Source organism: Beta vulgaris, chromosome 4 (assembly GCF_026745355.1).
Source record: "Beta vulgaris subsp. vulgaris cultivar EL10 chromosome 4, EL10.2, whole genome shotgun sequence".
Classification (NCBI taxonomy): Eukaryota; Viridiplantae; Streptophyta; class Magnoliopsida; order Caryophyllales; family Amaranthaceae; genus Beta; species Beta vulgaris.
Window position 1 is genome coordinate 2,916,690 of NC_079205.1, and position 15,136 is coordinate 2,931,825.

Below are 15,136 nucleotides of genomic sequence, written 5' to 3' on the forward strand. Positions count from 1 at the left end.
GCTAAGCCAAGTAATATCCACTAATTTCTATATTATGATTTTCAACTCTTAGTTATATATGAGCTTGAAGAAGTATTGATAAGAACACAAGAAAAATACAGAAAGGTGTATTATGTATATATTCCTTTGTATATAAGAATTTCAGTTTACAAATTCTATTTATTTACAAAATTGATTCTTTTCTCCTTGTCAATTAATTACTAAGGATGTTTAGAAGAGTTGCTCTAGTCTTAACAAAATGCCTAAACAAGGATTCTAATGTTTCATCGAGAACTTGAATTTCAGACTCCAAATTCTGCATCTGGCTCATATTCTCTACTTGTACCACATTCATGCCTCTTTTGTTCTTTTGGCAGATGATTGACTCAAGGGTAGCATCAACAGCTTCAAATTCACTGTTTGTTGTCTCTGCTTCCTTGTTGCCATCCTGGTGCATTAACTTGTTTAGTAAAGTCCATTTCCTTTTCCGTGATTCCAAGTTCACACCACCTATGTATGACAGCACGGATGTAAAGACATTAACTGTCATCGCTTGTGCATCTTTCAACATGCTCTCAATGCCATTGGCCTCGTTAGTGTTGTCAAATTCCTTCATATCTTTCAAGCACTTTTTGATGATCTTCTTGGATGTTTTTCGAGCTTTTAGGTATTGAACAATTTCATTATTAATGTTAAGTTCACCACTACACCTTCTTCTTAGGACCGATTGTATGTCTTGGAGGCATTCCTTTGATTGTACCAAGACATCCCGAGATGAGGTACACATATCAAGAAGCCTTAAAGATCCATCTAAGACCTCCTCAACCCATTTTGAGTGTAGATTATGGAACAAAACTTGTTGATTAAGTGGAAGTTGAAGCAACTCATCAACACAGCAATATAAATCTCTGAGGTTGGTTAGTGTTTGGTTTAATGATGATGATGAAGTAGATGCAGCTTGAGAAGACCTCAATCTGCACAACTGTTCATCAAATTTATCGGCAATTGGGTGAGCTGTTGATGGGAAACTCAAGGAACGAGCGTGGTAAGAAGCCATTATTATTAGTTGTTTTTTGTCGAAGAAAAGGCAGAGAAGCTGAAGATGTTATTCTTGCTTTTGAAGACTTCTCCTTCTTGCTATCTCTGTATATATATTCTGGCAAGAGAAGACATAAGGTAACTCATATTATAATGCTATTCAATTTTTTTTATTATTAAGTTCTTCCTTAGGCTATGTTTTTTGCTGTCTTTTCTAACCAAACTTGCCAGCAAATTTGAGCTGAAACAAGCAATAATTATTTGATTTTATCAGATCTTATGTTATGCTTCTACTACACATCATATATTCATATATCTTATATTCAATGTCATATTCTGCTAATCTGCTCTTGGTATCTTCATCATGATCCGAAGTAACCGCTGTGCACGGGTGGAAATGGCACCATATATATTTCTGTTAAGGCATACACAGTACTGCAACTTGTTTAGTTTTTTAAGCTTTCTTGTCTCTTAAATTCAAAATTTATAGGTACCTTCATTAGTCCTGCAGTTTGGTTATGCTAATTCAATTATTTGCACGAGTGGCATTGAATGGTTGATGATTATTGAAACAAATTTAAAACAGACAAGTAGCCAGCATGATCCATGAAGGTACGTTAGTGCTGTGTTAAAGGACATTCATTGAACACATGCCCTTAACTTCATTTTTCAGAATTTGAAAATGGAATCATATCTTTATGTAGATTCATTCTGGTCAAAGTCCACCCAGACATGCCCTTATGATGTAGAAAATTCACCCGGTTTCGGAGAAAATACAGATTATATTACTACAGTCGTTGATGATAATGGAGTAAATTCTTCTACAACAGCAAAAAATGTAGCAAAGGGAAAATGGAGTTTATATTGGGAAACAAAAAACAACTGTTTACTAATTTTATCTTAGACTTTCAAGTCCTGAGATGTGTAGTCATAGTTGGATCATGGCTGGTTAAGAACTCAACTAGTTATATATAAGATCATGAAAAAATTATATGTAAGGTAAGATCTACTGTTTCATTAATGTAATTGAGTGTATAAATTCTATTCACGAATCGTACAAAATTTATTTTTGTCTTAGTTAGAATAATGAGAAGAGTTGCTCTAGTCTTAACCAAATGCCTGAACAAGGAGTCTAAAGCTTCGTCAAGAACTTGAATTTCGGACTCGAGTTTTATCATTTGGCTCCTCATATTCTCTACTTGTAACATATATCTACATTTTGGTTCTTTAGACTTTAGGTGGATAACTAAGTCAAGAGTAGCATCAGTAACATCAGATTCACTATTTGCTGCCATTGCTCTCTGTCACTACCCTGGTGCATTAACTTGTTTACTAAAGACCATTTACTTTTCCGTGATTTATTGTACCTTTGTTCCTCCGATGCAGGACACCAAATACTCCAAGATATTAAGGGTTACTGCATCTACATCTTTCAACATGCTCTCAATGGTATTGTTCTTGTTTGTTCGCTATGTTTCCTTCATTTCTTGATAGAGTTCCTGGCATTTTTACTGTCTACAGATGTTTAGATATTGAGCAGTTTCATTGGTAATGTTAAGTTTACCATTACACCTTCTTAGAACTGATTGTATGTCTTGAAGGCGTTCCTTTGATTGTACCAAGAAATCCCTCGACATGCTACATATGCGAGAAGCCTTAAGTATCCATCCAAGACCTCCTGAACCCATTTTGAATGTACATTTTGGGACACAGCTTGTTGATTAAGCGGTAGTGGAAGCAACTCATCCACACAACAATACAAATTTGTAAGGTCACTGAGTTTTTGGGTTGCTGAGCAAGGATGAGGTAGAGGCAGCTTGAGAAGACCTCAATCTGCATAACTGTTCATCAAACTGATCAACAATCAGGTGAGCTTTTGATCAGAAACTCAAGAAACGGGTAAGACGCCATTTTTAGTTTTGATCTTAGCTTAGCTTGTTAAAGAAAAGGCAGTAATGACTTTGATTTTTCTTCCAAGTTCGTTTATATATGAAAGTAAGAGAAGACATATATATCTTATAATAAGCTAGAACATGATTTTATGTTTCTATTAAGACTTTCCATGGTTATTTTCTATTCCAACCCAACTCACCAAGTATTAACAACACGAATGATGTTATATGCTGCTCCCTATATGTTTGTCATGATCCTAAGTAAGCGCTGCACACGAGTCGAATATTACACCATATATCAGTAGGCTTAACTAACAAATCAATTTATGATTTTGTATTGAAATTAAAGCTCACCATATGAATTTCAATGAAATAAGGAGATACAGGAAACAGATTAGCTGTTAAGTTGGGTGTTAAAAAACACAGAACAAACAATTTGAAAGGAGTTAACATTATTTAAATAATGAGCCAACATCATGTAATTAACTATTGTATAAGTTGTTATAGAACAGAATATTTCTACATATAATCTCCTCAATTGGTATACAATATGAACGAAAAAATTGGATCACTGACTAATTAATTAGTTGGCAAGTTAGCTAAGAAGAGACAATGAGGAAGAACCCCAAGGAAGACCATGTTATCTTCATTTATTTTAAGATTCCTTCTGTTTTTTGTTAGTCTTGTATATATAGAGAGGTTGAGAAAGGTGAGAAAGTCATCAAAACAGAACTACTTGTATCTTATAGCTCTTTGCCTTTAAACAAACTAAACGAAAACCTTAAAATGGCAGCTTACCACACTCGTTCTAACAGTTTCCCCTCAAAATCTCACCCAGTTTCTGATCAATTGGATGAAAGTTTGTGCAGATTGAGGTCCTCTCAAGCTGCCTCTACTTCATCAGTAACCAACAAACTTACCGACCTTAAAGATTTATACAAGTGCGTTGATGAGTTTCTCCAACTGCCTCTTAATCAGAAAAACGTATCTCAAACTCAATGCGTTGAGCAGGTGTTGGATGGATCTCTAAGACTTCTCGACATCTGTAGCACATCAAGGGATGTTTTGGTACAGTCAAGGGAACGCCTCCAAGACATTCAATCAGTGCTAAGAAGAAGGTGTAGCGGTGAACTTAACATTACCAATGAAGTCGCTGAATACCTTAGAACACGAAAAACATCCAAGAAGATCATCAAGAAGTGCTTGAAAGACATCAAGGAAGTCGACAACACTAACGAGGCCAATGTCCTTAATGAAGTGCAAGCGATGACAGTCGAAGTTTTCAAGTCAATGCTATCATACATTGGTGGATCACAAAAAAGTAGTTGGTCTTTCTCAAAACTCATCAGCCAGAAATCTGAGAAGGAAACAACATCCATCAGTGAATTTGATGCAATTGATGCTACTTTGGAGTTGATCTATCATAAGAAGACGGCAAATGTTGATATGTCACAATTAGTCAAATTAGAGTCAGAAATTCAAGAAATTGATGAAGTCTTAGAATGCTTATTTAGGCATTTCGTTAAGACTAGATCAACTCTTCTCAATATCCTTAGCAATTAGAATGTACAAAAGTTCACTATTGTACAAAATTTTGATCTGTAAAATGAAAGTAAATATACAATGGATACACAATTTTCTCTAATTTCCATTCTCCAATTTATTTTATCAAGTTCATATCTTCATATATGCATGATCACTAATTAGGCTTAAACATCAATTTTATTTTTTGTATTTCAATATTCCTTTATTTTTCATCAAATTCTCTATTTCTTTAATATGAAATTATTGGTTTTTTTTTTGGTTTAAGAAATAAGAAAAGGGTATAATTGAAATGTGATAAACCAAATGATAACTCCATGTGGAGGTATGCATAGAAATTACCCTTGAATTTGTTGCTGATTAGTTGTGAAGATTCCTTTTGTCTATAGGAGCTATAATGCATGTTCTCCTACCTTTCCTTCTAATATAATTCAATTAGTTTAACTACATAATGCATGCATTAATTGAGTAGTTAGCTTAATCGTGTCATTTCCACTCGTGTGTAGCACTTGTTTAGGATCGTGATGGACATGCAGGGAGCAGCATATAACAACGAATATTGGATTAATATATACTTCCTCCGTTCCATAATAAGTGAAACATAAGGATTGGGCACAAGATTTAATAAACATCACTTTCAAAAGCCAAAAAGTCATAATATACCCTTTTCATTATCAAAAGGAGGAGAGAGAAAAGCAAACCACACAAGTTTTTGATGGGTATTCTTGTCATTTTATAACTTTCTCTTTTCCATTTAAGGTATGTTTCACTTATTTTGAAACGTTCTAAAATAGTAAGTGTTTCACTTATTATGGAACGGAGGAAGTATATATATATATACTATAGTATAATATCAAATATCTGATAAATCTGAGCATGGAAGAACATTATATGTGGAGGTGGAGCATAACCCAAGAAAGACCTTATTGCATATCTTCTTTAGCGGAGTGCTTGCCTACCTTTTTGGATCATGTTGGCATTTGCATGTTTAATGGCCTAGTGAATTTTAAAATATCAATGTCACTCGTGCAAACTTTTTGCATGAATGCATTCGATTCAAGACAACTTACTTTCTAGATGATCCCTTTAGAAGAGGTGATTCTAACAATCTTTCTTGTTACTTCGTTTTCTATTTCTATTTGAGAGAATTTTAAGGAAAAGTATTTTGTTTTTACCGAGCTAAAACAAACAAAAAATAAAATCATTAGATTAGCATAACCAAATTGTAGAACTAAGGTGCATGTCCAATTTCACTTTTTTTTCAAAATTTATTGATGTCAATAGTGTCAAAGGACCAACTCAACCAAAAAGTTAAACTGATAGTTGGAATCCCTCATATTTGAGAGTAAATATTCCACTTAGAAAAGAGGGGGTGGATGAGATTTGAACATGTGACCTTTATATCACGCTGACTCCAATAGCATGTCAGAGGACCAACTCAACCAAAATGTTAAGCTGATGGTTGGAGTCCCAGTAATAGTTTTATACTCTATCAAATAGGATGATATCTCTATTTGACTTGTATGCTTCCTCAGGTCAGTTTTATGAAAGAATTTCAAAGTCGTGGTGGTACCTAAGAGAAAGGCTTTTTTTTAAAAAAAAACAAAGCCTTTCATTTCTTAATCAATATTGTTGAGAATATTACAATATGAAATTAAGTGTTTACTGCAATAACGGGGTGGGGAACATCCTAGTTACAATACATTCTGCATCTATGAACCTAAGCCTTGGCCAAACTATCTGATGCATGATTAAAATGCCTATTACGATGCTTAAGCAGAATCTCCGGGAACTTCTTGAGCCACCGCCTGTAAGAATTTGATACACTGAGACATAAATCAGAAACACCCTCATTAATAAAGGTCCACTGCATTTTTACAATCAGAGTAAATGATAGATTTCTAAAGCTTCTGGGTTTCCACACAATACATAGCCTCCAAAATTGCAAGTAGTTCCACTGTAAGCGAATTATTAGTATAGACTCTGCAACAAAAGAAGTATCAACAGAGAGGATGTGACAAGCCATCTCTCGCACTTCCCGAGGCCCGAAAGTTAATAATCTTGATAGGAGAAGGTTCTCTTACCTTAAAGACGCAATTATTCCTATTCTTCCAAATCTCATGGCACATATAAGGAAAGACACTTGATCAGGGGATATCCCTAAACACAGCTCTAGAGGACACATAACAATAAGATGAGCAGCATCCTCAACAAACTGATGACACCAAGGACAAGACCCATCAGCAACAATACCTCTACTAGAAAGAAGCCTCCTATGAGGATTACGATCATGCCATAGCAACCACCTCATACCATAGCAACCACAAGAGTAAGACTTTAAATTGGATGGATTGTCCTTTACCTTTCTCTACAGTCTAAAACTGAGAAAAAACGAAAACATTACAATTATTGGGATGACATTAATAAGTTTACAAATCCACTGTTATCCTCTTTTTTTCCTGAGTGATATGTCATGTACATGTACTTGTGCTCGTACTCGATCGTTGTATACCTGAATTCGTGCACTCGTATTATCTGAACATCCATCTTTCTTGTTTTCGACACATGCATCATTTGAACTATAATATACAGTGGTTTAATGTAATAGGATGGGAAGACACTTTGCTAGAAACTGTCCATGAAATCCTGAAACAAGATGGCTTTGTGGTTTACTATAGCCCAACAGGTTACTTTGTTTCGAATCGAATTCATCATGCTTGCAACCTACAGAAGCATGGTGTCATTTCCACTCGTGCATAGCGAACACTTAGGATCATGATGAGCATACAGGGTACAGAATTAAGAATATATGATACATGTAGTAGAAGCACAAGCATGTTATCTCATGAAATTACAGGAATTGCTATTAAGTATGTATATTGATTAACCCAACATCATGTCACTATTATAATGATGGTTGTCTAACACAAGATTCTTAGTTTTTCTCTTTGATTTATATAACTATATGGACAAATGCTGTGATCTTGCACTGATATATTAGTTGGCAAGTTGGGTAGAAAGAGACAATGTGTAACAAGCCCAAGAAAGACCTTCATATTATATATGAAACCATGTTAGCTCTCACTTAATTAAAGATTCCTTATGTCTTCTCTTACTTTGGTATATATAGAGGCAAAGAAGGATGGTAGAAGTCATCAAACCAAAACTTCTTCTAGCTTACAATTCTCTGCCTTTGAACAAACTAAAAGAAAAAAAAAATCTTAAAATGGCATCTTACCACACCCGTTCTTACAGTTTCCCCTCAAAATCTCACCCAGTTTCTGATGAATTGGATGCAAGTTTGTGCAGATTGAGATCGTCTCAAGCTGCCTCTACTTCATCAGTAACCAACAAACTTACCGACCTTAAGGATTTATACAAGTGCGTCGATGAGTTTCTTCAACTGCCTCTTAATCAAAAAAACGTATCTCAAACTCAATGCGTTGAGGAGGTGTTGGATGGATCTCTAAGGCTTCTCGACATTTGTAGCACATCGAGGGATGTTTTGGTACAGTCAAAGGAACGCCTCCAAGACATTCAATCAGTACTAAGAAGAAGGTGTAGCGGTGAACTTAACATTACCAATGAAGTCGCTGAATACTTTAAAACACGAAAAACATCCAAGAAGATCATCAAGAAGTGCTTGAAAGACATCAAGGAAGTCGACAACACTAACGAGGCCACTGTCCTTACAGAAGTACAAGCAATGACAATCGAAGTCTTCAAGTCGATGTTATCCTACATTGGTGGATCACAAAAAAGTAGCTGGTCTTTCACAAAAAAGAAGGAAACAACAACATCCACCAGTGAATTTGATGTTGTTGATGCTACTTTGGAGTTGGTGATCAGCCAAAAAAAGAAAGCAAATGTTGATATGTCACAATTAGTGAAACTAGAATCCGAAATTCAAGAAATTGATGAAGTCTTGGAATGCTTGTTTAGGCATCTGGTTAAAACAAGAGCAACTCTTCTCAATGTCCTTAGCAACTAGAACAAAAAAATTCATTCTTGTACAGAATTTTTGAAATGTACATGAAAGTTATATACAGATACTACCTCCGTTCTCTTTTAGTTGCAACGTTTGACAAATTGCACTATTCATGTTCTCTTATTTGACCACATTTATTGATTTATATGTTAAACAAAATATAGTCATGTGGGGTTTTGTTTGATTCGTTTCGATGTAAGCTTTCATAATATCAAATTTTTATAATTTTTACTTACATACAATTAGAGATAAAACGATTTGAAATTGTACATTGGCAAGCGTGAAAGTCAAAACGTTGCAACTAAATAAAAACAGAGGTAGTACTTGATAATATATGAATATATACAATATTCTCTAATCTGTCTTCTTCAAGTTCATATCGATCTCAAATATGCATGATTCACTAAAGTTAATTAGAAGCAATTCTATTATGTTAAAATTTTCAAATAAACCTTCAAACTTATCTTTTAGTTCTCTGTTTAATGGCATATTTCATATATGCCAGGAACTTTTTTTTTTTTGCCTTAAGAAATAATAAAAGTTATAATAAATAGAGAAGATCCTTATGATTTTCCATTGACATTGAGTATGGTTGAAAGAAAGGTGATTGTAAGAAATGCAGAGTTTGTCTTCTTGTAAGAGATCGTCTACTTTTAAATTAAAATTAGGCAATAGTAAATCCAATATTAAAAAGAGAATTAACCCAATAGTAACTAGCTTAGTTTCTTTCGGTGACTAATTTAATTCATTTAGTGACTAAGTCTACTTTTATATTAAAATTAGACCGTCTTTTTTAATAATTTTTGAAAATATAATTGTCTCGATGTGAAGGTATGCATTAAGATTCCATCTGTCTATTACGTGATCTTTAGAAAAAAAATATATTAACGATGCATAATATTACATGGTCGATGGCGACGATCTCCTACCTTTCCTAATATAATTATACAATTTGCTTATAGAGTTATAGTGCATGCATTAATTAGTTGGCCAAATTGTATCATTTTCACTCGTGTGTAGCAATTACAGGGAGCAGCATATAACATGAATATTGGAATAGTATATAGTGGTATAATTAAGAATGTGAACATGCATGGTGCGTTGTACAATTAGCTGGTAAGTCGGATAAGAAGGGACTTGGAAAGAATAGCAAATTCAACCCCATCAAGACTTGCACATATATATATATATATATATATATATATATATATATATATATATATATATATGGGCAAGATCACATGAAAATGCTCCGAACGCGGTCAAAGTTTTCACCCAAAACCTTCCTATGGGGTGCGACACGACTTAGAATGCATCTCTCGTGCTTCGCACCATCTGAATTGCTCTTGGATGCCACAAAACGACTAATTTATTATGTTGTCGTGCAGCTACGAGATGACCCCGAAAGGGTCGTAAAAACTGTTTTTATGCCCGTTTAAAGTCGTGAGAGTCCGTAATATACCATCCTATGTCCCCTCAAGGCATCCCACGACTTCGGTGAACTGGTCCCGTGGACGTCTAAAAGCGTCATTTATTGCCTTCAATTCTGACCGTTTTATGGTTCCTCCGGGCCCGATCATAATTTTCGCCAAAAACTTTCCTATGTGGTGCGGCACGACTTATAATGCATCTCGGATGCTTTGCACAATCTGAATGGCCCTAGAATCCTATCAAACCACCCATTTTTGATTTTATGGGCAAAATCAAATGAGAAAGCTCCTTACATGATAAATGAGAATGAATCTCAACTACACGATTAGATTAGAGTTACAACACTTGTTCATTATATAAAAGTGAGTTCATATAAGAATGCATACTTACATGAGAAATCAGAATGAATTGTACGCGCTATAACTCTTACGAATAAGTGATGTAACGTTAATGAAAACTTGATGTAACGTTAATGAAAACTTGATGTAACTCCAAAAAATAGAATATTAGAAGAAAAAAATTCAAATATTTTTTAGGGGGAATATAACTCTAATGAACAAGTGATGTAACTCTAATCTAGTCATGTGGTTGAGATTCATTCTCATTTCTCATTTAAAGAGCATTCTCATGTGATCTTTCCCGGAATGACCCCAAAACGGTCCTATGGGGTGGGACATGACTTATAATGCATCCCGGGTGCTTCGCACCATCAGAAACCCTTCCTATAGGGTGCAACACGACTTATAATGCATCTCGGGTGCTTCGCACCATCTGAAATACCCCAGAATGCCATCAAACCACCCATTCGTGATTTTATGGTGCAGCCACGGAATGTCCCCGAAACGGTCGTAAAAGTTATTTTTAAGCCCGTTCAAAGTCGTGGGAGTTCTTAATATACCATCCAATGTCCCCTCGACCTGTCCCACGACATTCGGTGCACGGGTCCCGTGGACGTCTAAAAGCATGACTTATAACCTTCAATATTGACCGTTTTAGGGCTCCTCCGGACGCGGTCAAAGTTTTCACCCAAAACCTTCCTATGGGGTGCGACACGACTTAGAATGCATCTCTCGTGCTTCGCACCATCTGAATTGCCCTTGGATGCCACAAAACGACTAATTTATTATGTTGTCGTGCAGCTACGAGATGACCTCGAAACGGTCGTAAAAACTGTTTTTATGCCCGTTCAAAGTCGTGAGAGTCTGTAATATACCATCCTATGTCCCCTCGAGGCATCCCACGACATTCGGCGAACTGGTCCCGTGGACGTCTAAAAGCGTCATTTATTGCCTTCAATTCTGACCGTTTTATGGTTCCTCCGAGCCCGATCATAAATTTCGCCAAAAAATTTCCTATGTGGTGCGGCACGACTTATAATGCATCTCGGATGCTTTGCACAATCTGAATGGCCCTAGAATCCTATCAAACCGCCTATTTTTGATTTTGTGGTGCAGCCACGGAATGACCCCAAAACGGTTGTAAAAGTTGTTCTTATGCCCGTTGAAAGTCGTGGGAGTCCTTAATATACCATCCCATGTCCCTCGAGCCATCCCAAGACATTCGGTGCACGAGTCCCTTGGACGTATAAAAGCGTGACTTATAGCCTTCAATTTTGACTGTTTTAGGGTTCTTCCGGGCCTGGTCAGATTTCTCGCTGAAAACATTCCTATGGCGTGCGGCACAACTTATAATGCATCCCGGGTGCTTTGCACCATCTGAATGGTTCCCGAATGCCACCAAATGACCTTTTTATTATTTTGTCGTGCAGTCGCGGATTTGTCGTAAAGGCTGTTCTTATGCCCGTTCAAAGCCTTAGGAGTCCGTAGTATACCATCCCATGTCCCCTCGAGACATTCCACGACATTCGGTGCACGGGTATCGTGGACGTCTAAAAGCGACTTATAACCTTCAATTTTGACGTTTTAAAGCTCCTCCAGGCCCGGTCATATTTTTCGCTGAAAAACCTTCCTATGGGGTGCGGCGCGACTTATACTGGGTGTTCTGCATCATCTGAATTAGCCCAGAATGCCACCAAACAACCCATTTATTATTTTGCCGTGCAGGCACGAAATGACCCCGAAACAGTCGTAAAAGTTATTCTTATGTCTCGTTCAAAGCCGTGGGAGTCCTTAATAAACCATCTCATGTACCCTCGAGGCATCCCACGATATTCGGTACACGGGTCCCGTGGACGTGTAAAAGCATGACTTATAGCCTTCAATATTGACTATTTTATGGCTCCTCCGGGTCAGGTCAAAGTTTTCACCCAAAACCTTCTTATGGGGTGCGGCACGACTTAGAATGCATCTCGCATGCTTCGCACCATCTGAATTTCCCTTGAATGCCACTAAACGACTAATTATTAGTTTGTCGTGCAGCTACGGAACAACCCCGAAACGACCGTAAAAGTTGTTTGTATGTCCGTTCAAAGTCGTGGGAGTTTGTAATATACCATCCCATGTCCCCTCGAGGCATCCCACGACATTCGGTGAACGGGTCCCGTGGACGTCTAAAAGTGTGACTTATAACCTTCAATTTTGACTGTTTTAGGGTTCCTCCAGGCCCGGTTATAAAAGTGAGTTCATATGTGAATGCATACTTACATGAGAAATGAGAATGAATTTTACGCGCTATAACTCTTATGAATAAGTGATGTAACTCTAATGAAAAAGTGATGTAACTCCAGAAAAAGAATATTAGAGAAAAAAACTCAAAAAAGAAAAAAAATTGGGCTCAAAATTTTTTAGGGGGTATAACTCTAATGAATAAGTGTTGTAACTCCAATCCAATCGAGTGGTTGAGATTATTCATTCTCATTTCTCATGTGATCTCCAGCGCAATGCTTGCCTACATTCCTGGATCATGTTGACAACAACTTGGGTTTTTTTATATTTACTCTAATAATATGAAAAATATTAGTGTTACTCAGTGCAAATAATTAATGAACATCATGTAGAACTAATAAGGACATTAGACCACAAAAAATTTGTTGGTCATCATCTTTCTTTGGTAAAATTCATTGGGTCTAATACAAGCTTACGCAGAAGGAGATTTGACCACTTATAAGGTTGGTAGGGTTTCATCCTATATGTGGAGTAAACTACCAATTTATATGTTAGTCATTCTCTCTCTATTTCTTATTCTATGTAGGACAATTACTTTCTAGCTCATATGTGAGTTAATATTATTTTTATTTTGTGATGACCATTGGCCATTATCTCATAATATCATAGAACTCAGGCATGCTCAGGTAGAAAAAAAACCATTACCAAAGTAAAAGAGACTCATTGCACATTTAACACGTAAAAGTATTCTGTCTAAATTTTTAAGCCTGCAATATCTCAAATTATCTTTGACAACTTTATATTGGTATAATGGTATGTGATAGAATATTAAATTATATATGGGACTCCAATTATCAGCTTAAAATTTTGGTTGAGTTGGTCTTGTGATATGGTATCAGAGCCAGTGTGACATATAAGTCACATGTTCAAATCTCATCCACCCCTCCTTTAATTTCTAAGTGGTGGAATATTTAGCGTCATGTATGAGGGAGGCATGTGCTACATCCACCTTCAAGCTCAATGGGCTCTCACGTTAGTGGGAGTGATCGATAGAGTATAAAATTATTTTCGGGACTCCAACCATCAGCTTCAACTTTTGGTTGAGTTGGTCCTTTGACAGTAACAAATACATGTGACAAATGACAATAATATCTCTATAATATCTTCAACATGTTTTGAATACAATATATATCAAATAGATTGATCTCGATATATACCACTCCTCGTAGCATATTATTTAATTTTTTCTCGTGTTTAGAATAAATTAAACATACCTAGACTCAATTCATGTTCGAAAATGATTTCTTCATGTTATTGTCTTTTGGCCGAGATCAAAGAAGCATGAGATATTGAGAATGAAACCCTCACATCCAAGCAATCAATTCCTATTATCTATTCTCATTAGTTAGTTCTTAATCTAAGCAAGATTTCTTAACCCAAACATATACCAAACTCCTGCTGACAATCAAGCTTATATGATCCAACACAGGCCATCTATTAATGCATGTAAAGAGACCGACAACAAAGGGTCTCTCATTTTAGAGGATCATAATTTTGAAATTTGTTGTTTGTTTTAGTCGCATGATCCTAATACTCATGCTTTAGGTATTATTTTGTAGAAGTTAATATTATATGATAATTTTATAATTAATAAATACTTATATTTATAATTACAAATAATTTTTTTAAGAAGAATTATACATAATAATTTTTAACTAAAAAACTTATGTCAATTATTGCATAGGACCTCCATCCTTCTTAAGACGATCCTGATCCAACCCCTTGAAAATAGCGACCTCCATCCTTCTTAAGTCATCCAAATTAAGCGCTGCACACGCGTGAAAATGCACCATGTATCAGTACCCTAACTTACAAATCCATCTATGATATTCAACTGGCAAAAAAATATATGGTTGGCGTGACATTTCAAACAAATTGATATAAATGAGAAGGAAATAACCTCAATCCCCCCCAACCAATAAGAAAATAAAATACTAAATTAAAATCTTTAAGAAATTGTGTACATGAATGGTGATCCAATAATACAAGCAAATGTCTGAGTGTAGGAGACCATGCAATATCATCCATGCTCTAACTATTTTATTTTATGGAGCTTCTGCAAACAAATGGCATCTTTACAACTTTTAAGCTTTGAATTCCACGCATAACTTCACATGGAGTCATTCTCTTAATCACTTATCATTCAGACTCTTCTTAATTAATAACAAGTTTTATATGCACGCAATAATGTATATTTGGATCATTAATTCTTAAGTCGATAAAACTTTTTGTTTGCAGAAGAGTCTGAATGATAAGTGATTAAGAGAATGATAAATTAATTGTGTATAAAAATTGTCTTTCTATTTAGTTTTTAATAATAATCATATTTTTTTAATCCGTGTTATAATTTCTTAAGCGATAAAACTTTTTTTACCCTATGATTAGGTAATTATAAAACAGATAATTACTTTTTGAGAAAAAAAATTATCTTGCTTTCAGTTTTTTCTTCTCTTTTCAATCTTTATAATTTCAGGTATTTTAGATTTTAAATTTAGACGCTTATGGTATATTTGGATCATGATGTAATGAAGAAAATAAGAATAGACAAAAGCAAAGTTAAGAGAATAATGTATATGAATTGTATATTTGTATATAGCTTTCATTCACAGATCAAAATTTTTGTACAAGATTGAATTTTTGTT

The 15,136-nt window shown here is 35.4% G+C and overlaps 3 protein-coding genes across 3 annotated transcripts; 2 read left to right on the plus strand and 1 right to left on the minus strand.

Annotated features, from left to right (window-relative positions):
* Window positions 1-193: 193 nt before the first annotated feature.
* Window positions 194-1,036, minus strand: LOC104891928 (uncharacterized). Its single transcript, XM_010677716.2, has one exon. It carries the CDS (start codon window positions 1,034-1,036, stop codon window positions 194-196), a length of 843 nt encoding a protein of 280 aa, XP_010676018.2.
* A 2,659-nt stretch (window positions 1,037-3,695) lies between these two features.
* On the plus strand, window positions 3,696-4,472 carry LOC104891712 (hypothetical protein). The gene has a single exon (XM_010677447.3). It carries the CDS (start codon window positions 3,696-3,698, stop codon window positions 4,470-4,472), a length of 777 nt encoding a protein of 258 aa, XP_010675749.3.
* A 3,157-nt stretch (window positions 4,473-7,629) lies between these two features.
* LOC104891927 (hypothetical protein) lies at window positions 7,630-8,606 on the plus strand. The gene has a single exon (XM_010677714.3). The coding sequence runs from the start codon at window positions 7,678-7,680 to the stop codon at window positions 8,440-8,442; it is 765 nt and encodes a 254-aa protein (XP_010676016.3). The 5' UTR covers window positions 7,630-7,677; the 3' UTR covers window positions 8,443-8,606.
* The last annotated feature ends 6,530 nt before the right edge of the window (window positions 8,607-15,136 follow it).